This window comes from Onychomys torridus, chromosome 4 (assembly GCF_903995425.1).
Source record: "Onychomys torridus chromosome 4, mOncTor1.1, whole genome shotgun sequence".
Classification (NCBI taxonomy): domain Eukaryota; kingdom Metazoa; phylum Chordata; class Mammalia; order Rodentia; family Cricetidae; genus Onychomys; species Onychomys torridus.
The window spans coordinates 139886076-139911667 of record NC_050446.1 but is presented as its reverse complement, the minus strand read 5'-3'; the positions used below and the strand labels follow the sequence as shown (position 1 = coordinate 139911667).

At 44.1% G+C, this 25592-nt stretch overlaps 1 protein-coding gene across 1 annotated transcript in view; it reads left to right on the top strand.

Annotated features, from left to right (window-relative positions):
- Positions 1 to 1219: 1219 nt before the first annotated feature.
- Positions 1220 to 25592, top strand: part of LOC118581956 (translation initiation factor IF-2-like) — a 30110-nt gene continuing 5737 nt past the window's right edge. The window contains exons 1-2 of the mRNA XM_036184347.1: positions 1220 to 1270; positions 1363 to 2172. Coding sequence (XP_036040240.1) covers positions 1220 to 1270; positions 1363 to 2172 — 861 coding nt within the window. The remainder of the gene's footprint in view (positions 1271 to 1362; positions 2173 to 25592) is intronic.

The following is a 25592-nucleotide window of genomic DNA, read 5'->3' as shown; positions in this document are numbered from 1 at the left end:
AGAAGCAGTATGTCAGAAGACCAGGAAGAGGGCCAAAATGTATCTGCAGCAAGACAGCACACTGAAGCTCCTACCACATCAGGATAGCCAGTGATAAGTCCACAGGCCCTTGAAGAATGTGTCCTTGCCAGTGAGTATCTCCTGCAGGGTTTTATAATGGAAGCCATGGACAGAGCAGGGCCACAGCGGCAACTTGCCTAACAGTGGGGTTGGAAGTTCAAAGCTTCTCAGAGGTGGTTCCTGAGCTGAGTGCGGATGAACTGTTAGTATCTGGAGAGAAGCGGGGAAGTGAAATGGCCACAACAGAAGGTGTTAACAGATTGGTATAGTCAAAGCCTGGTGGTGGTGCACACTGTTAATCCCAGCACTCAGGAGGCAGAGGCAGGTGGATCTCTGACTTCGAGGACAGCCTGGTCTACAGAGCAAGTTCCAGGACAGCCAGAGCTACACAGAGAAACCGTGTTTTGAAACACACACACACACACACACACACACACACACACCAAAAATAGATATATTCGAGCAAATACAGTAAGAGTAGCGTATAGAGAAGGGAGTGAGGGGTAGGGTAAAATAAGAAAAAGTAGGCTGGACTGACTGATGGAAGTGTTGACTGAACACTAGACATTTCTTAATCTCTGACAGGCATTGTGCAGGTTTGGGAACACAGCAAGGTACAAAAATCAGGAAAGAATTCCTGGTCTTGGCGCTTAGTGGGCAAGAGTGATTGTTCTGCAAGTCTGAGAACCTGTTTGAATCACCCACCTAAAAACGCCTGGCGTCGCTGCTTATTCCAGCAACTGGAAGGTAGAGGCAGAAGGATCAGGAGTTCAACATCACCCTTGGCTGAAGAGCAAGCACAAGGCCAGACTGAGCTACACGAGTCCCTGACCTAAACTCCCTGTCTCCTTGCCCCCCAAAGGTCATTAAATCACAGATCTGAAGGGGATGGGAGAATCCGGCCTTCTGGGAGGTCTGTAGCTAGAACCGACAATGGTCCTCTTGTGCTCTCAGAAGACCTCTGATTGTTTGGAGAGGCCAGAGAGGGGATGTGGGTGGGAGACCCAAATGGGAAATCCCGACATAAGCAATATTTAGGAGGGAAAACCAACACCCAGGTTAAGTAAGAAAACATTGACCCCGTAAGGGGAAAACTACTCTACTAAGCCTTTTTTTTTCCCCCTTTGAGGAGCAAGCACCCAGGCAGACCCCGGCCACCATGCCTCTCTGTCCAACCCCAGCCTCGCGGCAGCGCTCTCGTTCCGAGAAAGTGAAAGAACCCGGCCCCAAATACTTCAGGACCCTGCCCGCACCGCCCGCAGCTACCCCGAGGGTCCCCGCTCGTGGCCCCGGCCCCTTTAGCACCACCCCGCCGCTGCTCCGGGAGGACCCTCCTCCTTCTCTCCTTCCGGCTCCTGCGCAGGGTCTCCCACAGACCCCCTCCCGCCCGCTGTGCTTCCAGGCCCGCCTCCTTCAGGCCCGCCGCAACCTCGCGGCGTCCGGGCTGCTCTCCGCACCGCCTCCGCTTCCGTAGGCCTCCGCCCGGGGCCTCCGCCCGGGGCCCCCGAGGCTCCGCCTCTGGGCACGCTCCTCCCCGGTGTCGTCCGGCCCGCCAGCCCTCGGGACCCCCCGCCAGCCACCTCCGCCCCTCCTCCCGTCAGGCCCCGCCCCGGGCCCGCCCTCCTCCTCTCGGCGCCCAAGCTCGGGACCTTTCCAAAGCCAGGCGCGGGGGTGCGCGGGGAGCCCACGCGTTTGGAGAGCCGGGCCGGGGCAGGGCGGCGCCGAGGACCGAGTGCTCGGGTGGCTCCGGTGGCACGATCCGTCCAGAAGGACGCAGACGAGAACCGGGCCGGAGCCGAAGCTGCGGGCAGGCCGCGTGCCGAGGGCCTGCCTTGCCTTCCCCTCCCCGCGCGCGGCCGAGTGGTGGCGGCCAGGAGCAGGACTCGTGGCTGCGGGGCCCGCGCCTCTGTCAGTGCGGCGGGGCGCGCGAGCGGCGCGGGGCGCGGAGCCGAGGGGAGCCGAGGGGGGCGGAAGCGGTGGCGACTCTCGCGCGTGTGCTCCGCCGGCTCCTCACGCGGCGGCCGGGCCCGCCTCCTCCCTCCCTCCCGGCCTCCGAGAGCGGCCGCGCCGTCGCCTTCCGCGCCGCGCGGCTTCCTCCAGAGCTCGGCGCGGGTGAGTGGGGGCCGCGGGCCGCTCCGGAGGAGTGCGGGCGGGCTGTTCCCGGTGCCTTTTCCTTCCTCCCCTCCTCCGGCGGGCCGCTGCCTATTTTTAGAAACTCTTGTTTTCGGCCGTTCCGGGAGTCCTGGGAGCCGGCGTAACTCTCGGCCCCTTCCCTCTGAGCTCCCCCGGCCCGGGGTCGCCGGCCCGGGGCCACCTGCGCTCGCTCCTGGCCGCCTGGCGTGCGCAGCTTGCTTCTGGCCGGCCCGCCGGGCCGGGGCCAGGAGTTGGGGGTGGGCGGGCGCCCGCTCGGAAGTTGGAGTCTTTTGTGCTCGCGCCCCGCCCCGGCCGGCGAGGGGAGGAGGGGAGGGAGCGGAGGAGGTTGCGCCGGGGAGGCCTCGGGCGGGCTGGGGCCTGGCCCTGGCCTCGGTCGGGGACCCGGGCTTCTTCGGGCTTCCCAGCCCCGGGCAGCTCTTTGGGTTCCCCTAGGCGCGCAAAACTGGTCCTTCCCTCCCCTCCCCTCGCCCCCACGGTGTGAGAGCCTCGCCCGCCACCCTTGCCTAGCCTTTGGTCGTTGTCACCTGGGGCGCGGAAGGGAACGACCAGCCCTCGAACTGGGACTGGGTCCCGCACTTTATTCCAGCCCTCGAACGCGGAAAAGCCTCAGTTTTCTCCTTGGTGACATGGGGTCAAGAGTGGACGCGGCCTCGAAGGGGGTTGGTGAATTCAGGGAGGGAGTTAGTGCATGACCGAAGCGTTAAATGCCAACAGGTAACGTCCTATGAGACCGACCCAGGAACTTCGTGAATGTATCGCCTAATGTCCACAGCGGTCTTCCAGGGTTGTCCCTACTCAAAGGAGCAGAAATCCAGGTGCAGAGAAATGAAACAGCCGGAGAAGTGCAAAGCTGTTAGTAACTTAATTTGCTGATAGGAGCATGTGTCATCTCTTGTGCAGAGGGCATTTTGATTTACCGTTAGGATTAACACCATATAGTTAAGAAACGTTAACTCTGGGTTCCTGCCTAAGACATTCACCTACCCTTTTGTTGCTATCGAACTCTGAGGGAAAGGTGATTAGGATGAATTTTCTTTTTTTTTTTTTTCTTTTTGCTAGTGTAGTGGTTAGACAGATACAGAGATCTGTAAGCCTCAAGCACAAATGAAGTTCTGAGCTCAAGGACCTCACCGAAGTCCACCTTTTACTGTATTGCATGTCTCCCTCTCTGCCAACCTCAAATGTTGTATGTTCTTAGTTGGGATGTAGGTAGCTCAAGTCAACTCCTTCAACTCACTGCCTTCAAATAGTGTTGTTATTTTTTTTTTTTCCAGTAAGGCCTAGAAGGGGTTAAAGGGAACTAAAGTTAACTTTGGCGACTGTTTCCCTTGGTGGTGAGTTTGATACTGGTTGTGGGGGTCATCTGAAGAGTCAGACAGGGCTGAGTCTTGAGGAGACGGCATGTTTGTACCCGTTATGGGTCCGCTGTGCTTCATCCGTTCCTAAGATTCTAGTGAGTAGTGGTGCAGTAAGGAGGGGCCAGTACACCCCTACTTTGCTATTCACTCATCCTTGAAAGGGGAAGGTTGTCTAAATAAACTGACCACCTTGGTGATTACTAGACTTCCGGTAGCCTTTCTTTCAGTCAGTTTCCCTCTCCCATATGTTGTCATTTGTTGAACATGAACTACTTTTTCAGGCCTCAAGATCAGGAGTCTCAGGTTATTGGACATCTCAAAAGGCCTTGTGTAGTCTCAGCCGCTTTCTGTACCTCATGTCTAAAGGGAAGGTGTCTGTCTGTTTTCTTTAGTTATCACGTTGTTGGAGTTTCCTGATGGTTTAGGTACTCTGCTGTAACTTACCTGGTTTCTAATTTCGTGTGAAGTAGTTTGCAGGGCCTGACTTAAGTCTTTGTGGTGTCAGGCAGTAGAGACAGATTAGGACACTTGCCTTAGGATCACAGAATTTGACTTCTACAAGGAGCTGAGCCATTCCTGTGGCCCTTTGAGTCTGTTTCCTTAAGTGTAAAGTCTCTTAGGGTGCTGTGGAGACAAAATGATTGTGAAAATGTTTCTTACAGTAATAACACCTATGAGTCAGTTCTAGGACTGAATGTTTTTAGTGGGCCATGTCATTTGATCCTTGGAACAATCTATGAACTAAGAAGAAACAGGCTTAAAGAAGGGTTACATGACTTGCTCAGGGCCATGTAATTGGTCGAGCTGGATTCACTCTGGGGACAGTAACATTAAAGTTAGATCCTTTCAGAAATTGTGGTGTCATATATGTATGTATGTCATTTTAAACAGTTGGCATCCCAACAGTTTTACAGTGTGCAAGTCTATGGGATTAAGTATATTTACATTGCTGTACAGCTGACATCCCCAAATTATCTTAACCTTCTCTAACCAAAACTCCTGATCAAACACTAAGTTCTTGTTGAATACACCTGGCAAACGCCATTCTGTTTTCTGCTGTAAATTTGAGTACTCGAGGACCTTCACAGTGAAGTGAAATAATTCAATCTTTGTCCTTTTGTGATTGCCAAAGCTAGCATTGCCTGTCTTCATTTCACAGTGTTGGGTAAATGCAGAATGGCTTACTAGTTCTCATCTGTGGCAGAGAATGACATCCCTAGAGCAGGAATCCAGGCCTGGTTGAACTCCAGCGAAGCCCCTCTCCACTATACAGTTTAAGCTTTTTTTTTTTTTTTTTTTTTTTTTTAAGCTGGGGATCGAACCCAGGGCCTTGCGCTTGCTAGGCGAGCACTCTGCCAGTTCTGGAATTATACTAGCCCCTGTATTTTCAGAGGAGACTTTCTATTCTTGAACTAGAACCCAGACTATTCCATATTCTCTCTGCATGCTTATTTGGCCATTCAGGGTTTGGCATGTAACTGTAGTGATCAGGAATAGCAGGACTATGACAGCAGCTTGGATTAAAATTTGTCAGCTGATTAGGTGGATTAATTACCTCAATGACAAGCTCCCCTTTTGTGTCCCTCTTTCCCTAAAGGCACACAGAAAGGATTAGAGTTTGGAGTCTAGAGTCTTAGATGTTCTTATGGTTCCTCACTGCGGTAGGTGGTTAGGGTGGGGTTAGGTGTTACATTTAGCCTTTCAAAATTCACTTTGGTTAATCTGTTTCTGTGTCTGGCCGCCCCCCCCCCCCCTTTCTTTGTATAGTTTTGGTGCCTGTCCTGGATCTTGTTTTGTAGACCAGGCTGGCCTCAAACTCAGATCTGCTTGGCTCTGCCTCCCAAGTGCTGGGATTAAAGGCGTGATCCACCAGTGCCCGGCTATTTCTGTGTCTTGTAGTGAGATTTTTATATTTATGAAAATTGGCTAGAATTTTGTTCTGATAGTAATGTGGTTTTGGAGTAGGGAGTGTTCCATAGATGGGGAATAGAACAACAAATGTGATTATGTTATGCTCTCTAAAAATCTGGTAGCCTACTTTGTCTATCTACTAATGTCAGAATGTGTTGAATAATATGTTTGATAAAGTGCCATTGTTTTCTTTCTTTCTTCTTTTGTGGTGCTTGAGCTTGAACATGGGGTTTATGCATAGATTTGTTTTTATTTTATGTGTATGGGTGTTTTGTCTGCATATATGTCCGTGCACCATGTGTATGCAGTGCCTAAGGAGGTCAGAAGATAATGTCAGATTCCCTAGACAAACTGGAGTTTCAGATAGTTATAAGCTATCATGTGGGTGGTGGGAATTGAACCCAGATCCTCTGAAGAGCAACCAGTGCTTTTTTTTTTTCCTTTTTTACGATTTTATTTATTTACTATGCATACAGTGTTCTGTCTGCATGTATAACTATAGGCCAGAAGAAGGCACCAGATCTCATTACAGATGGTTGTGAGCCACCATGTGGTTGCTGGGAATTGAACTCAGGACCTATGGAAGACCAGTCAGTACTCTTAACCTCTGAGCCATCTCTCTAACCCGAAACCAGTGCTCTTAATCATTGAGCAATCTTCAGACCTTGGATAAACCTTGGATAGGTCTGCTTGGCTGTTTAGACCAGACTTGTTTTTAACATTTCAAATGTAATTGTTTCAATGGACACATCATTATTGGAAAGTTTTCATCATTTCCTGAATTAAAACAGTTTTTTTGAGGAAGGGTTTACTATGTAGCTAAGACTGTCTTGGAACTTAGGGTACTTCTCTTTAGCCTGAAGTTACAAGAAGTATCACTGGTGCCTTCCTTCATAGACTAGTTTTGAGGCATTTACTGAACATAACACTAGGCTTGAGGATTTGGGTACATACAGTCAGGCAGAGAAACAGGCATATGAGAAGTGTTGTGATAAGGACAGGATCATGACAGCAGAGAGGAGTGACATCTGATTCAACATCATTGGGTCAAGAGGGCATCCTTGGAGAAGCTGGCTAGGCCTAAACACAAGCCAGGGAAAGTGAAATTTGGGGAGTCACATTAGAGGCAGAGATACACTATTCAAGGCAGACAGAACTGCAGTTCTAGCCAGCGGTGGTGGCACACGCCTGTAATCCCAGCACTCCGGAGGCGGAGGCAGGCGGATCTCTGTGAGTTCGAGGCCAGCCTGGTCTACAAAGCCAGTTCCAGGAAAGGCACAAAGCTACACAGAGAAACCCTGTCTTGAAAAACCAAACAACAAAGAAAAAAACAAACAAACAAAAAAACCAACTGCAATTCTAGAAATGGTAATGATAATGATGTGAGACTTTTGGTTACTTACTGTATCAGGTACAATTGTAGACATTTTACATTTGTTAACCTCTTCCCTGAGAGATAGCTGAAATTATTATTGCCATCCTGTAGGTGAGGAAACCATCTCAGAGGGATTAAATGAATTTCTCAAGCTTCTTGGATGAGTGGATGTGGTGATAGTGAGCCTGGCAAGGTAGGCAGAGTAGAAGTCAGCTCACAGAAGGGCCCTTTTGACCATGTGAAGGATATTATTGGACCTTAGCTTGAGGTGAGGGCCCGTGACTTTGTGCATCTTTTGGAGGCTCTCTCTGGTCCCTTACTGGGGAGTGGACTGGGAGCTGGAGCTCTATGGGTAGAGAGACCAGTTAGACAGGTGCAGTTTCACTGGCCCAAGGTTCTGGTGTTTGAGATGACGGAGGCCACAGCGTTGTGTATGTGTGACAGAAGTGAGCCAAGTAGTAAGAAAGGTGGCTGGAGTGGAGGACATGGAAAGAAGCACGCTCTAATCAGTCCTTTGGGTGGAGTTTTAAGTGGGAACCGAACAAGGAGCACGGAAGGGAGAGGGGAGGATTTGTCATATAGGGTGGTTACCTTAGGTCTCCTTTCATGAATCTCTATTAGAGACACCAGTTCTTTATCAGAGCTGGGGCCAGTGGTGAAGGGAGATGGGTGTTCGTGTGACTTCAGAATCTAGTTTGGCTAAACCAGCAGTCACAACCATCGGAAATATGTGCTTTCCAATGGTCTTAAGCACTGAAACACCACTCCAAAGCAAAATTAGTTTATGAAGTAGCAACGAAAATGGCTGGGGGTAACTAACACGAGGAACTGTATTAAAGGTTCAGCGGTTAGGAAGATTGAGAACCACTGGGCTGACTGAGTGGTGCAAACACTAGCTGTGCAAAGGGAAACAGTTGCTAGGCATGTAGATTCTGTCCGGCTGCAAAGACTGCTGTTGTCAAGCCAGGGTAATCCTAAGTGTTCTGGACAATACTCTTCTGGTGTGCTGCTCTCTTACAATGAGTAAAAGAGCCTAAGGAGCTCCTTCTAGAAGAGCAGCGGATCTTAGTGACTTCGATAATAGCAGCGAAGGGGGAGAGGAGAGGATGATGGGATTGAACAAGACAGAACAGCGTGGGACTGTATCAGGGACTGTTTTTATTAGGGATAGGCGTCTAGAGACCTACTTTTCAGACTTTCTATTAGGTGGCAAATTTTCAGGTTTGTTATCTGAATAACTAAGGTCCTTTCTAGCGGTAACGTTTTATGACTAGGTCATTTAGACACTATCTCCAGGAAAGGTATTTCCCTCCCAGACGTCTTAGACAGTGTTAGGGGTTGGGTAGGGGAGGAGATAGCAAGAGGGCTTAGGTGGGAAAGGAAAATTTGAGATCTGTGTTCCAGATGCAGCTCACAGAGAGTTAGGACACAATTGTAAGTTGGAAGATTGATAGCCTGAGGATTATCTGGTTTGTTCCTTTGATCCTAAGTGTGTTGGATTGAACAGGCCTCTTTATTCACTGATCTCTTTTTCTTCATAAAGTAATCTATGAGAAGGAGATAGGAAATGGTGACAGAACAGGACTGGAAGTCCCTTCCTCCTCCTCCTCCCTCTTTCCTCTTAGGTGAATCCATAGGGCTGTGCCCAGGCACCAACATTAACTCTCCTCATTGTTTCCATGGCACTTAGGTTAAGCATCTTGTCATTTCATAATTGCTTTTGTAGTAAAATGTGTGCTGTGTCTTTGGGGAGGAAAAAGAGGAAGAGGAGATGTTGGTAGAGTTTTCCTGCCTGGCCCACAGTCAGGACAAATCTCTCTTACCCGCCAGTCCCACAATCACTCAGACCCAACCAAGTAAGCACACAGAGACTTATATTGTTTACAAACTGTATGGCCGTGGCAGGCTTCTTGTTATATCTACTTCTTCTATCTTAAATTAACCCATTTCTGTTAGTCTATAAGTTGCCACGTGGCTTGTGGCTTACCAGTACCTTACATCTTCCTTGTCATGGCAGCTGGCAGTCTCTCTCCGCCTCCACCTTCCACTTCCCAGACTTCTCCTCTCTGTCCCACCTATACTTCCTGCCTGGCTGCTGGCCAATCAGTGTTATATTTTAACCAATCAGAGCAACACATTTGACATACTTGAACATCCCACAGTAAGGAGATGTAGTCTTCTTTTTTCTAGTTCCATCTCTTAGAAGAACACTTGAAGCTGTCTACTGTGCCCTGCTCTAGATGGTAGGATAAGAAATCAGGGTTGTGGCTGAATACATAGGTTTCCCAGATGGCATGTGTATTTGGAATGTTGAGAGTTGATGAAAGTGCATGTCTAGTGAGTTCTATTAGGGTTAAAATAGCATTTGGTGGACTTTTGATGCTATCTGAACTCACGTTAGTTACAATTACCTAAGACTGGAATTTTAGTCTTCCTTCTGTAAATTTTATTATATACTATTGTGTGTGTGTGTCCACACACACAGACACACAGACACACACGAGTATGATGTATTTGTGTCAGTTGGCATGTCTGTTATGGCTCAAGTGTCTTTTGGGAGTTGATTTTTTTTTTTCCTTTCACCCTCCATTCTGAGGATCTGATTATGTCCTCAGGCTCTGCATTGCAGGTACTTTGACTTGCTGAGCCATCTAGCTGGCTATGGAATAGATAATCTGCCCTCCACCCCATCCCAGTGTTTCCTCTGTATAGCCCTAGCTGTCCTGTGACTCACTTTGTAGGCAAGATTGGCCTCCATCTCAGAGATCCACCTGCCTTTGCCTCCAGAGTACTGGGATTAAAGGTGTGTGCCACCACTGCCTGGTTTGAAATAGATAATCTTTTTTTTTTTTTTTTGAGACAGGGTTTTTCTGTGTAGCTTTGCACGTTTCCTGGAACTCACTCTGTGGCCCAGGCTGGCCTTGAACTCACAGAGATCACTGCCTCTGCCTCCAGAGTGCTGGGATTAAAGGCGTGCACCACTGCCGCCTGGCTGAAATAGATAATCTTAAATGATATTTCTACTATAGTTTTGTGGAAGTGGCTTAGGAATTTTTCTTTGGAAGGAGAAAGGGGTTTACCTAAAGCATTAAAAGATATGTCAGGGTTAAATTCTAGGGTCATCAAATCAACCTTTTACTGTATAAACAGGTGGATACTGCTTTTAAGATTAGACAGATAACTGAAAAAATATGAGGTTAATTTATCAAATTATCTGCTGAGTTCCATTATAATCTTGGAGCTGAAATCCTATGTGACAAACTTGGGAGCCTAAAACTATATAGAATATTAAATTTAAATGTGTACAAAACTGTCTGAAAATCATAATGAAAGGGAAGTAGAAACAGTAGGAGTGGAAAATACCAGCCCCAAGACAGTTTGTCTGTCTGTCTGTTTGTTATTAAGACAGGGTCTTTGTAGCTCTGGCTACCTCACTAGGCAGAGCAGGCTGGCCTTGAACTCAGATGTCCATCTGCCTCTGCCGCCTCAGTGCTGGGATTAAAGGTGTGTGCCGCTATGCCTAGCCCCCAAACAAGCATTTTTGCAGAGCTTTATGAGGTAGGTAACTCTACTTCAAGACACCTGGCCTTTGAAATGACATCTATAGAGAATGAATCTTAAGTTTGTGAAGCCTTTACTTTTACTCCAAATATTCTCTTTTAGAAGGCCAAGTTTAGCACTTAATGTTTTTGGCCAGGTTTTCTTCATTCTGGAGGCATTTATCTGGTATGTAGATGTAACTGTCTTGTTAAATAAGAAACACAGAGCCAGTTGCAGAGTTAAAAACCATGAAGTCAGAGCAAGAGCGGAAAACCTTACCCTACACTGCTTCTGCGGTTCCTCCTCTCCGCAAGAGACCTACTGCTGTGTGTCCTGTCTTTTTTTTATAGACTTTCTGTTCTGTTTTCTCATTGGTTGTAAACCCAGCCACATGACCTCCTCATCACTGCCTGTTTGTACAGACCTCCAGGTCTTCTATGGTTGGTATTGAGATTAAAGGCGTGTGTCTGCCATGCTGGCTGTGTCCTCAAACACACAGAGATCCGCCTAGCTCTGCCTCCCATGTGCTGGGATTAAAGGCGTGCACCACTACTGCCCAGCTTCTACTCTGGCTTGCTCTAACCTCAAGGCAACTTTATTAACATACAAATAAAATCACATTTCAATACAAATAAAATATCACTATACTGGTATTTAGCTGTCTCCTGTTTATTAAAGATTTTTGCAAGCTTAGTTAAAGGTGATGTTTGCCTGGTTTCTCTTCATCTGTTTGTCTAATTTGCTTTGTAATTCTTGGTGCTAGTGAAAGTAAGCCCAGCAGTAGATTTAAAAGAGTCATTTCTGGGGACTGGAGAGATGGCTCAGAGGTTAAGAGCACTGACTGCTCTTCCAGAGGTCCTGAGTTCAATTCCCAGCAACCACATGGTAGCTCACAACCATCTATAATGAGATCTGGCACTCTCCTGTATACATAATAAGTAAATAAATCTTTGGGGGAAAAAAAAAGAGTCATTTCTGTAACTCATCGTTTTGTAGGTCTAGGTTTTCTTTGTATTAGGTCTGTGAAGTCAAATGTTGCTTGTTACCACAGACCATTTTCAGGCTTTTGGACTTTGTTCTTCTAGATAGCTGTAAGCTATCACTGAAGAATCGTGCTGTCACAATAATGAGTCAGTGGAACACAAGATAACTTTTCTTAAAAGTCTCACCTTAAATTATTAATTTTTCACAACAATTAAAATAGCCCCTTTTTTATAGTTAGGGTTGTAAATAGGGCTACTGTGTTACCTTAATGGTGTATCACAACTATGTTTGGAAATCCCAACAGCCTGTCTTCCATCTCTACGCTCATCTGGTTATTGTAGCAGTTTGTGTACTTACTGTGTGTTCTCCTAATAGAGAACATAAAAACAAGTAAGACATGATTTCTATCTGCAATTATTTTTAATACTGGGAGGGAAATGGGTAAGTAAAACAAGTCAGGGGTAGGGCTAGATGGCTCATTGGATAAAGAAATTTGCTGCTAAGCCTGATGACCCGAGTTTGATTCCTGGGATCCACATGTGGTGAAGAACCAACTCTTGCAAATTGTCCTTTGACCTCCACATGGGTATTTGGTGAGAACACTACACACATTCCCTAATACAGTTAACAAGAGGGACAGTTTGTATCCCACTTCTACCTTTGCTTCTCTAGCCAGATCCTGAGTTGAAGTTCATACTGGAAATAGCATAATTGTTGGATAATATCACTGGGTAAGGAGGCTTTGATTATTTGACTTGTGTAGTGTATTGATTTGTTTTTGATATTCTTTTTTTCTCTGCCTGTTACTCAGTTGTTTATCTTTCGTGTCCAGTGTGTCCATGTGTAATGTGTCCAGTCCCTAGCAAGTAAAGTCAAGAACATTAGGATAGGGGAGAACACTGACCTTGTTGAAGGTCCAGCCATCTGCCTAGCACCTTCTCTAATTCTTATATCACTTATTTGACTGGCTTCCAGAAAGATTTGGTGTTGTCTAGCTTCTGATTTAAGAAAAAGGGGAAATAAGTTTCATATTGAATTGCTACTTTCCCCCTTTTTTTTTTCTTTGGTTTTTCAAGGCAGGGTTTCTCTGTGTAGTTTTGGAGCCTGTCCTGGAACTCACTCTGTAGTCCAGGCTGGCCTCAAACTCCCAGAGACCACCTGGCTCTGCCTCCCCGTGCTGGGATTACAGGCTGCGCCACACCACCTGGCTGACTACTACTTTCTTTTGATGTGAAATAGGTCTCTGTTTTGCTTGCAGTAGTTGAGTTGTGTTTTTGGAATTTGATCAATTTGTAGTCTACTAATTGTGATTCTCAAAGTTCATCACTGTGACTGCCTTTGACTGCTTTGCTGCATGGAGTCCTAGAAAATGAAAATAGAAATGGAGGGAACATGGAGGTTCTCCTCATCTTGAAGGACTCCTTTCTTCTCTTAAGGAAGAAAAATTACTTAGGATAGTGCATTGTGGTCATGATTTCTTCCAACAATTGAGCATTGCCTGGGGGGTCTAAAGGAATAAGTGGGTTCTTGAGATGGCTCAGTGGGTAACTCTACAAGCCTGGCATTGCCGCTCATGTAAAGGTTTAAGGAGAGAATGAGCTTCTGGAAAACACACACACACACACACACACACACACACCCTACACCCACACCCGTGTGCACGCAAGAGATGGCTCAGTGGTTAAGAACATTTGTTCTTCTAGAGGACCTGGTTTGATTCCCACCACCCACATGTGGTTTATATCTGTCTTGTAAATCCAGTTCCAGGGGGGCCCAGTGCCCTCTTCTGGCCTCTGCGTGAAAGTGCCACACAAACATGCAGGCAAAATACTCATACACATAAAATACAATAATAAAATAATTAAAATATGAATTTTAAAATATTTTTTTCAAAAAGATTAGTAAGTATGCCTTTGTTAATCCTTGAAGGTTAGGGATAATGTTGAAGGTAGTGGGCCAAACTGGAGCCCATTCAGGTACTCTCTGGTCTTCAGTGATGTTATATTCTCTGTGGGGGAGATAAAAAAAGTGGATAATGAGGTAGTTAGTGTCTTGGACAACTAAACTTGGGACAAGAAGGTCTACTCTTCTTAGATGGTACTGATAAGGTAAACTGGAGAAATGCTTTTTTCTTACAAAACTTCATTTTCTCATTTATAAGGTGGGGTTAATATTTTGTATCTGCTTTCCTTACCATATAAAGGGAAAATTAGGTGATGTTACTAAAAGTACACGAAGCAAAATGGTGAGGACGTTTAATGTGAAGAATCCATGAGTCATTTGTCAGAAGTAATGGGTAACTGGCGGGGTTTCCATAGGAAAGGAAATCTTTGAGTGTGGTAATGAGCAAGAGTTATGTGAGCTCGTCTCTAGAATCAGGAGAAATCACTTGAATGTCTGAGCTGGTCAGTCTTGTATAAGGATAGTGGCTGTGGTTTGAGATGCACCTTGTTTCTAGTATTCTGTCTGACTCCATTTACAAATGATTAAAAGCCAGTATTTCTGTTTCTGGACTCTATTCCCCAGACTCTACCCAGAAGCACCCACATACATTTTTTTTACTTAAAGTAAATCATTTTCCTCCCTTCTTTTACAGATTCTAGTCCATCAGCCAGGCAAGTCAGGGTAGGAACCTGAAGGCAGGAACAGATAACAAAGGCCACAGAGGAACTTACTGATTTGCTCCCATGGCTTGCTCACTCAGCCCCCCTTCTTTCCTGCTTTTTAGTTTCAGGACAGCTAGGGCTACACAAAGAGAAATACTGTCCAAAACCAAATATGTATTACTTTATGTGTATGACTGTTTTGCTTGTGTGGTGTGTGTGTGTGTGTGTGTGTGTGTGTGTGTGTGTGTGTGTGTGTACACACATAGAGATCAGAAGAGAGTGAAGGATCTGGAGTTACAAATGGTTGTGGGTGCTGGGAATTGAACCCAGATCCTCTGCAAGAGTAGCAAGTGCCTTTAACTGCTGAACCATCCCTCCAGCCCCAAGCCTGCTTTTTTATTACTCTATCTAGGACCAGCTGCACAGAGTGGCATCACCCCCAGTGAGCTTGGCTCTCTCACATCAGTCATTAATCAAAGTAATGCCCTACAGACTTGCCATAGGTCAGTCTATGCAGCTATTTTCTCAGTTGAGATTCCTTCTTCCGTTTTATGTACAGGGATTGTTTTCTTTTAAAGTGCAGGAGGAGGAAAGGAAACACAGACTTAAAGATCCCAGTCTCTCAGCTCACCTATTCCTTGTGTATTTGCACAGAGAAAGATGACCATTTCTTTGTTAGCTTTTTATCCTGCCAGTGGAACCTTGCTGGGTGTTTATTTTCTGTAGTTTTACCAAATCGCTTTGAAGGCTGGCATGAACATAGATCATGTCTTAGAACCTTTTTTCTTTGTTCCATGAGCAAATAGTAGAAAATGTACCTTAAATTACCTGGTTGGGGGAAATAGATGGTCCTGGCTGTTCCCTAATGTTAAACATTAGTCAGCTGTGTCTGTAGGGAATTTGTTAAAAGTCTGGGGGTGTTGGGGTTTCCACTAGAGACATTCACCAGAGGGCTATTAGGCTACTGGTCAGTTTGAATATTTGTTTAAAAAGTCTGACCTGGATTCTGAATCTGCCTTTATATTAATAGCTACAATGAATTGTGTGTGCCCATTTGTAATTATGCCATTCATGGTATCATGTATGTGTGTTAGTAGAGCTGATACTCAAAGCTATGTGCTAAGCCCTTTAAAAATCTTTTTGGTTCTACCTCAGCCCTAAGAGGTAGATTCTGTTGAGTCCTATAAACCTGTGTGTGTGTGTGTGTAGTGTGTGTGTATTTGTGTGTAGTGTGACCATAAATAAACAAATGTTTTTCTAGCAATAAACCTTCTTGGGATTGAGTTACTATTTCATGGCTAACTAATCTTTTTCTCTGTTGGGCAAAGGTGTTTTTGCTTTTGTGGAAACATTGAAGGAATCCAGAGGCAGTAGAATAACGGAGTGCCATCCTGCTTCAAGGGGTAGAAAACATTTAGATGGGACTGTTCACTCCCAAGGGCATCTAATGAAGGCAGTTTGGCTCTTTTGCAAAGAAAAGAAAATGTCAGTTGTGAACTTGAGAGAAGCAGCCCCTTTGAGAGAAAACAGTTCCTTTAACCCTGGGGACAACCAAGTGCTTTCTGTTCTAGATCTCTTCAGAGTATCTTATTCTCTAGATCATAAACAGGCGGCCCCTGGGTTGTCAGACCCTGAGTACATGTTGTCTTTGACCTATGGCATTTTTATTTTGAGTTAGATCCTGAGATAGTCCTGGCATGTGTGTTAGAAGAATGACTGATAACATGTGAAGAGAAAATTTTTTTTGTTAGTATACAAAATAATGAATGGGTTTCATTATTTTACTTCCATATATATATTGTAATTTGTTCTTACCCTACCTCCCTACTGCCTTTCCTTATGCTCTCTGTCCTCCTTTTTTCCTGGTCCCTATCCTTCCCTAAAGCCCCCATTTCTACTTTCTTCTCCCCCTGCCCCTTTCTTCCCCTTCCAGTCCCTCCCAGGAAGATCTCTTGATCTTTCTACTTTTAACACACACACACACACACACACACACACACACACACACACACACACACACACACCCCTACTCCTACATATAGAGTCTTTGTATAAGATAAAATGTGGTTATTTGAGTCTTGCTTATCCAAACATAATGCTCTCTGGTTGTAGCCATTTTTACTGAAAATGTCATGATTTTGCTTTTCCTTGTGGCTGAACAAAATTCCATTGTGTGTATGTAGCGCTTTTTCTTTATCCATTCACCTATCAGTAGCTAGGCTGGTTCCATTTCTTGGCTGTTTTTAGTAGTTCAGCAATAAACATGGATGCTCAAGTATCTTTGTAGTATGTTCACTTAAGAGTCCTTTGGGTGTGTACCCAAGAGTGATACAGCTCGGCCACACGGTAGTTCTAGTTTTAGGTTTTCCCACCCCTATGGAGCCTCCGCACTGACTTTTGCATAGTGGGTACCCCAGTTGACATTTTCACCAGCAGATTCATCCTTCCTCATGCCCTTCTTAGCACTTGTTATCCTTTGATTTCTCTGATGGCAAGGAATAGTTACTGCTTCTTCACATGTTGGCCATTTGTATTTGAGAACTTTATTCAGTTCATTGGCTTATTTATTGAATGGATGTGGGTTTTTTGTATTTAAAATTTGCACTTTTATATATTTGAGGTATATTTTTGTTTAATGTATAGTTGGCAAAAACTATCCCATTTTGTAGGCTGTTGCTTCACTTTGATGATTGTTTGCTTTGCAGGAACTTAAAAATTTCATTTGTCAATTTTTGGTATTGGAACCTTTCAGGAAGTCATTGTCTATGCCCATGTCTTGAAGTCAAACTATGTTTTTAGAACAAGAATATTCTTTAAAAAGTGTGTGTGTGTGTGTGTGTGTGTGTGTGTGTGTGCGTGCGTGCCTACCTACAGAGGGTCCATTGGAGCTGGAGTTCCATGCATGGGGGAGCTGCCTGATATAGGTGTTGGGATAGAGAGCAGCAGGGGCCGGAGTCTGATGTGAACTATGAGAGTCCCAGTGAGAAGAGTGGGGATGGGCCCTTCAGAAGGGTTCATTCATTGAGTCCTCCACCAGGACTTCCTTCCTGTCTTGTGATTCTTTGTTGCTTTGTCTGTGTATATTTTCACATGACTTTTTTGGACCCTGTAAACGGGTTCTTTGGGAAATCTTGTGCCAGCATCACTCTAGCATGGAAGAAGCCTTGAGTTTCCAACTTCACAGTCTTTGTGTTTTCTCTTACTACTTCTATATGGGTAAGCTTCTTTAGACAGCAATGTATCTGTCCTCAAGTTTATGAGACCCACACTTATTACTTGTCTCACTGATACCCAAGCTGTGTATCAATTGCTCTTTTTGTTTTTCTTTCTCTTTTATCTTTGAAACTTGGTGAATTCATATTGTTAACCTATTTAGCCTGTATAGCCAAGTATAACCTTGAACTTTATATTTTTTTCCTCCCTCTACTAAGTGCTAGGCTGAGGTTATAGGTGTGTCTGGCTGAACTCTTAACATTAAAGAGACTTCAACTAGTTATTGTGCTGTTAAATCTCCTGGGCCTAAGTGAGATCTCTTTATTTTACAAGGAACGTTCAGTTTGTGTCCTGACTTGTCATCATAGGACTTGATAAAAATAGCAAAATAGCCAAGGCTTAGTAGACCTTATCTTTGTTAAAATTGCATTTCCTATCCCTAATACTTGTAAACTGGGAATGTGTAGTGGAGGAAGTGGGTCTGATGCCATGACATCTGATTAAAATAAAACCTGTTAAGAGTTAGTACCTGGTTCTTTTTCTTATGTGCAATGAGCAGCAGTTCCTATTTGTGAAAAGTAGGTGTCTTCTGAGCAAGAGACTTCTTATTATAACATGGTCATTGTAGGATGTGGAATACTTGACAAAGAGGATGCCAATAAATATGTGTAACTCAAGGTATCTGACTAAGTTCTTAACGATGCTAAAGTTCTTTTTTTGAAACAGAGTCTCTACACAGCCCTGGCTGTCCTGGAACTGACCAGGCTGGCCTAGAACTCACAGAGTGAGCTAACTCACACAGTTTAGCTAGTGGATTGTCTGTCATCTGAGCCGGTTATGGCAGATCTTTAGAAAATAGGGTAGAGGAGAAGGAAGATTGGATTAGAACAGCAGTTCTCAACCTCTGGGTTGTGACCCTTTTGGATCTTCAACAGGGATGCCATATCAGATAGCCTGCATATCAGATACTTGCATTCCTAACTAGCAAAATTACAGTTACAAAATAGCAACAAAAATGATTTTATGTTTGGGGGGGGTCACCACAACATTAAGTATTAAAGGGTCTCAGCATTAGGAAGGTTGAGAACCACTGTACTTTGTAGATCAGCCTTGTTTTGAACTCACATGCCTCTGCTTCCCAAGTGCTGGGATTAAATGCATGTACTACCACATCTGACTGCTTTATGAGGAATTTAGTTTGGATTTTTTTTCAATGTCACTAGAATAGTCTAGAATCTTCAACCTCACAAGATTCTCCTATGGGCAGGGCATTTCAGGACCTTCAATAGAGGCTACCTAGAGCCTGATTGTCAGAAGTGTTGCAGTGTTTCCTAGTTAGAAATGGAGGAGACTCTTGATTACCATGAAATGGATGTTATAATTGTTAGCACTATGGTTCTGAAAATGTAGTCCTCTCCTGGGATCAGTAGCAGGCAGTGCTGCCCTGAACAAATTGTGAAAAGGTGGATGAACTTGTATCCTCCTTTGTTATTTTTTTCCTTACCTAAAATCATGCTAGTGCCTCGTTACAGACCACCTCCTCAGATGGAAAAGTCACTTATTTAATACTTAACACTTATTAAATAGTAGAGTAAGCTCTTTTGCATGTTAATTTTTTCCAGGTTACCAGAGTAGGTTAGGAAAGGAAATGGAAGCTGAGAGAGGTCAGAGCAAAAAGTCTTGACTGTTTATTGTTATGTAACATATTGTCTGTGGTGGCGTCCAACAACATTTGAGACACAGTTGTAAATCCAGCTGCTGAATTGTTTTTTTTTCACCAGGGCCCACCTTCAATATTCAATTGAAGACCAAGTCCTGTCCTTGTAGCCCTTCATCCCTCCACCTTACTTCCCAGATGCCGAGATGACAAGTGTATGCCGTCATACTTGGCTCTTCCCTTTTTGTTTTGTTTTGTTTAGGATTTATTTTTATTTTATGTGCATTGAAAAAGTAAGAGTTAAGGTAGGGAAGGGACCTACCTTAAAGCAGAAAGTTATGTTCAAGAACCCAGGGTAAAGGAGTAGGTGTTAGTAGTTCTTAACCGAACAAATCAGATTGAGCCCTTGCCCTCTGCCACATTTTAGCTGTAGCCATTGGATGGCAGTGATGTAGGAGGAAGAGTTAGATTTATTAGCAGGTACCAATTGAAATTTCTAGAATTCTGAAGAGGGAAGGAAGGAGGAAAGCTGAAAACCAGCAATCTTTTGGATTAAGCCTGCCAGAGGTGCTGAGTTCTTGGCAGTGATTTGAAAATTCTGGCCTGGGCAAATTGGTTGGTTTTTCTGGCAAAATCGCATTAGCTCCATATAGTCCACCCCTCCTCTCTGTATGCTTTTTAAAAAAGAAATTAATGGAATCTGTTCAGAATACCTCTGAAATGAAATTACATTTTTAACTCTAATTACCCTAATTAAAGCTTGACAGCTGTAATCCTGAAATGGCAGATAGAGTAAGTACCCCAGGCCTGTGACAGGCTCGCTTACCCAGGTGAAAGGTTGTTCTGTTCTGGGCTCAGGAAGATTCTTTTATTTTTCTCAGCAGCAGCTTAGTCTTTGCTCCCACAGATTCACCAAGCTAGGGGAGGTATAGTGAGTGGTGTGCTGCAGGCTTACCCTGGACACAGTCTCTGTAGAGGTGTACCTTGAGGTAGGATCAAGATGATTGTTACCACATAGATCTCATTTTTTTTTCTTCAGTTTAAATTGGACTTAAGCCTTTGAATGAAATTCTCTGTTTTGAAGATCAAGGAAGTGGCACTTGTTAAAAGACTGATCTAGGCTAGACCTTGTTCTTGGGTAAGTTTGTGACTAGTATTAAGGACACAGGGTAGGCATCTGTGGTAATGAGCATCTGTAATCCTTTCAGTCAGGGGACTAATGACAAGGGGATCACCAGGAATTCAAGGCTAGTCAAGACCTGTTTCAAAAGCAATTAAACAAAACTATAACAATTTGAGGTTAGGAACAAGAAAGTCTGAAAACAGAAGTCTTTTCATGTATCTCCAATTCCTCTAACTTTGTACAATTTTGATGGATGCCTAGTCTTAACTAATTACCTGGCTACCTTCAAAAAAGATCTTAGGGTGAGGACTAGGTCCAAGCCTATGAAGCTAACTGAAGAATCAGTTGATACTAAGTCAGGAATTCTGCTAGAATCGGAGAAGCCTTTTAACTTACCAGATACTGACTGCTTTGTTTTATGGTAATAGCTAGAGATATAGTTGAGTAAGACACAGTCCCTGCTCCCGAGAACCTTAGGGTGCAGTCATTCGTAGATGACAAATTATGCAGGACAGAATAAACCTGAAAGTTTGAGTGCCTTATGTATATGAGGTACTGAAATGAGTACATAGTTATTTCAGATACACGTTCTACTTTGAAGAGTGCCTAATAAATTAAAACATGTAGGCATATGAAAAGTTGATTGTAACACTCAGCATGTGATGGGGGAATGTCTTTCTGTACGCTGCGAATATGTTTTGCTCTGATTGGTTGATAAATAAAGGCAAGCCAGCTTAGAGGCAGGCAGGAAATTCAGAGATAGACGGGATGAAGGCGAGATGCCGGCGAGATGCCAGCGAGATGCCCAAGGAACAACATATAATGGGATGCAGGTAAAGCCACAGGATATGTGGCAATACATAGATTAATAGTTATAGGCTAATTTTAAGATATAAGAACTAGCTGGAGAAAAGCTTGAGGCATGACCATGCAGTTATAATTAATAATAAGCCTCTGTGTGTTTACTTGGGGTATGCAAGTGGGAGAGATTTGTCCCAACCACAGGCAGACTGGGACACAGGAAATCTTCTGAGTACAAACATGTAGGTGATAACTGCAGGACAGATTTACCTGGAGAAGAGGCTGGTCATGAAAGTGAGAAAGGATTAATTTTTCCACTGATCATCCACAAAGACTTACCACAGCCTTTTTCATTGAGCTTGTCCTTGAATAGAAAATAATAGAGGAATGGAGACAAGCACTGCAGGTATTAGGAAATAGCCTGGCCAAAGTTAGGAGCTGTCAGGCAATGGCTGTCTGGTATGATCTGAGAAGTGTACAGGGAAAGGCTATGGTAGATGATGAGGTTAGAGTTTAAATCGAATTCATTGAGAAGGTACAGGGCTGAGATAGCAGTGCATATAGTGTATTTTCTGGTAGAAGAGATAAGTAGATTAGTTAAAACAAGTGTTAGTAAATTATGATCATAGGCTGATATATAGCACAGACCCATAGAACTTACGTGTTCACCTGTGATTGCTTTTGCATTACAGTGATGTGTTGAATACTACAGAAGCTGTGCTGTAGCCCACAAAGCCTAACATTCTAACTGTCTAGCCCTACACAGAAAGGGTTGGCTGATACCTGAGTTAGGTAATTATATAGGATTTGTAAGAGAAGATAAATGTTAGAACTAAGCCTGAAATAGGTTGATAAAATTAAAAGTTAGCAATATGATTTAACAGATAGCACTTGTCCTATCTGCCTCTCAAGTTTGTAAAAACCAACTTTGTTGAAATGTCATCATAGTCAGAAAAAGGCATTTGATGTGTAGATAAGTACAGATGTACTTTTATTAGCTAGTCATCTAACTGCTTAGAGGCTCAGATGAATATAATGTAATAAGCAGGATAAAGAAAAGCCTCACCAGTTTGATTCTTCCCTACGGAATTTTATAAGTCTTCCAGTTGGAAAGGCAAATGTTGTAGAAGGTAGTTGGAGTTAGATGAGGGATGACAGGTGTGGTGTCACATTAAATCCCAGCACTTGGGAGGCAGAGGCAGGTGGACCTGAGTTCAAGGCCAGCCAGGGATATTTAGTGACACCCTTTCTCAAAAGGAAGTTGGGCAGAGGGTTTGGTGACTGAAAGTGCCTGGATGTGTAGGGGAAGGGCTCATAGTAATTTCAAAATACTGTGTACCCTTCTCCTTTATTATTGCTGACATTTGTTTTAGCCAGATTGAATTTGTTTCTATCCTTCAACTGCCAAAAACCAAAGGCTGGATTTATCCCTAGCCAGAAACGAGCACAAGCACTAATTGACATTTGTATTGTTAGCGGCACTTGTCGGTGCAGTCTGTAGTCAGTCATCGGACAGGAGAGCCTCGGTTGAAGAATCGTCTACACCACATTGGTTTGTGGGCATGCACGTGGTAGATTGTCTTATTAGTTGATGCAGGAGGGACCAGCCCACCACAAGCAGTTCCACCACTTGGCTGGTGGTCTTGGGCTGTGTAAGAAAGCTAGTTCATGAGCCAGAGTGAGAGCCAGCAAGCAGTGTTCCTCTGTGGTTCTGGCCCTGGCTTTCCTCAGTGATGGACTGTGACCTGCAAGTATAACCAAATAAATCCTTTTCTGTGTTGCTTTTAATCAGTGTTTTATCATAGCAACAAAAGAAAACTAGCTCACCCAACAAAGGAACAACTTAAGGTAGGAAGAATTTATTTTGCTTAATATTTCAAGGTACAGTCCCATCATGGAAAGGCAGGACCTCAGAAGTGGCTCTCAGCAGAGCAGTAAGAGTGTTAAGTGACCAGACTAAGCCTTAGGGCCCACATCACAGTGACCCCCCTCTTCTAGCTAGACTCCACCTTCTGAAAGTTCCACAATTGTTCCTTAAACAATACCATCAGATGGGGAGGATCAATGTGAGGATTTTTTTACATTTGAAAAGTGAGAAATATGGGCTGGAGACATGGCTCAGTGGTTAAGAGCACTGGCAGCTCTTCCAGAAGTCCAGAGTTCAATTCCCAGCAACCACATGGTGGCTCACAACCATCTGTAATGGGGGGATCTGATGCCCTCTTCTGGTATGCATGAAGACAAAGCATCCATGTACATAAAATAGATAAATAAATCTTTTTTAAAAAATGAGAAATGTATTCTGTATAAAAGTCCTTGTAGATGTAAAGCCTCATAGGAGCCATGAGACACACTCTTAGCTCTGAGCCCTTGTAAATATTAAAAAACAAAGTTACATACTTGTATAATATACAGTGGCACAAAGGAGACGTTTCCATTCTAAAAGTGTAGATTGGGAGGATACCAAGCAATAATAGACTAAAAGTAAGACTGAAACATAGTGGGTCAAATACCAAACCTTGGGACTCTGTTTTAGTATTGGGTTATGACCTGTGCCTTAGCTGATTGGAGTTTGCATTTTGCAAAATATGCAAAATATTTGCAAATCAGCACCAGTGGGTGACACCAGGTTCTTCCAGTTTGGAATGTAGCATGGTCCTCTTCATTACAACTGCTGCTTCTGTTCTTGATGGACAGAAAACACATCCCTAAGTGACAGTTGGGGCAGGATTGCCCAGAGTTCTCTCTAGGCCAAGTCCGGCACTCAGGGCACCTTTCTTACTGTCCCAAGTGCAGAGCATGGGGTTTCTCTTTAAAAGTGCTAATGTTGTCAACAGTTGACAGCTACATTGTCCACATTACCCTGTTCTCAACTTTAACCAGACTCAAGCTCCTTTTTTCATTTTTCATCTTTTTGCTTTACATGTTGCTTTCTCTTGCTGTAAACCTAGGTATATGGAACAAGCAGTAACCGTACTACAGCGTGTTATACTGTCATGGAATTTCTTCCACCAAATTAGTCTATTGTGTTATACTGTCATGGAATTTCTTCCACCAAATTAGTCTATTACCTTTGAATTCACCATATTCATGTTTTCCAGGACATAGAACAGAGCCAGATGCTTTACCAAAGTGAAACATTAATGGTTTCTAGTCTATTCCAGATAGAGATAGCTAATCTTCATTGTCAATTTGGGATTTAGAATCACCGTGGGAACACACCTCTCTGGGTGTGTTTATGAAGGTGTTTTCAGAAAGGCTTAACAGCAGGGAAGAATGTGGATGGGATCATTTCCTAGGCTGAGGTCCCAGGCTGGATAAGAAGGAAAATGCAAGCTAAGCGCCAGTGTCAGGCTCAGCCTTGCCTCAGGGTTAGGGTCATAGTGTGGCCTGTTGCCTCGTGCTCCTGCTGCAGTGTCTACCCTGAGACTTTGAACCAAAACAAATTCTTTAAAAATTTTTAAAAATTATATTTATTTATTTATTGAATAAAGAATGGGGGCCAGGGCACGCCCATAGTACAAGTGTAGAGGTGAGAGGCAGCTTTGCGGAGTTGGTTCCTATTTCCACTTTGATGTTGAGTTATCAAGCTTCTGTGGCAAATGCCTTGCTTACTGAGACTTTGGCTTTACTATTTACATTTGTGTTTTCTTTCTAGTCTCTGGAGGTCCCCTTAGAAGAGCCCTCCACAATGACCCATTAAGCTCTGCTTCTACCATTCTATTCTTTTCTAGTCTTCAGTTCTTTTCCTGTATACCTCCTGTAAATCTCTTCAAAATCCTGCAGACCACATGGGTCAGGTCTAAGGCAGCGGTGATTGTAGCAGGAATCTTAACAGGTCTTAACAGTTCCTCAGTTCAGAGGTGAGGTGGCTGAGGCTTGTTTTGTCTCTCTGATCTTCCAGCGTTCACCCCAATAACTGGCCTCAGGCTTGATTTTATTAATAAGACCTGTTAAGATTCCTGCTACAGGTGATTCCATTGTTTTTTTTCGTATGTGTCCATCTATGTATGTGTATGCACATAAGCATGTGGGTACCCGCAGAGCCTAGAAGGAGGTGTTGAATCTCCAGAGTTTAGGTCACAGGTGGCTGTTAGCTGCCCGTTGTGGGTGTCGGGAACTCAGTCTGGTCCTCCGGAAGGTCTCTTAACTGCTGACATTGCCTCAGCTCCCAAGTTTTTCCCTGTTAGTTCTTGTGTTGCTGTCACCAAGTAGCTGACAAAAAGTACCTTCAGGGAGAAGAGGCATCTTTTATTTTGCTAGTGGTTTTAGGGTACATAATCCGTCATGGTGGATGCCTTTGGCTCTTGTAAGTTCCAGTATGGATGGCCACTTTTGGGGATTTGAGATTTCTCTTCAAAAGGTTAGTGTCAAAGCACATCCTTTTTCCTTTTAACCTTTTCCGAAAGTTTCCCTCTCCTTTTTAATGTAGAGTATGAGTTTGTGCATGCATCTTCATGTGTGTGAAATTCACTACCTTTAACAGTGAAGATTGTATCCATCTGTAGCTGTTCTTAATAGCAAAGAGTCTAGGAATTGGCAGAATTCAGTTACTGGGGTGGAACTAAACCCTCAGAGTCAAATCCAGCTGTTCCTAGAGTTTCAGCAAAACATGTTTCTAGAGTGGGCAGTTTAGTTCAGTGCAGGCAGACACTTGGCCTTGGATATCCAAGATATACCAAAAGAACAACCAGGTACAGATTGGGTCCGTGTGTGAGTGTACACACGTATGTACACATATATGTAGCACGAATCTTAAACAGGTCTTATTAATAAAATCAAACCTGATGCCAGTTATTGGGGTGAATGC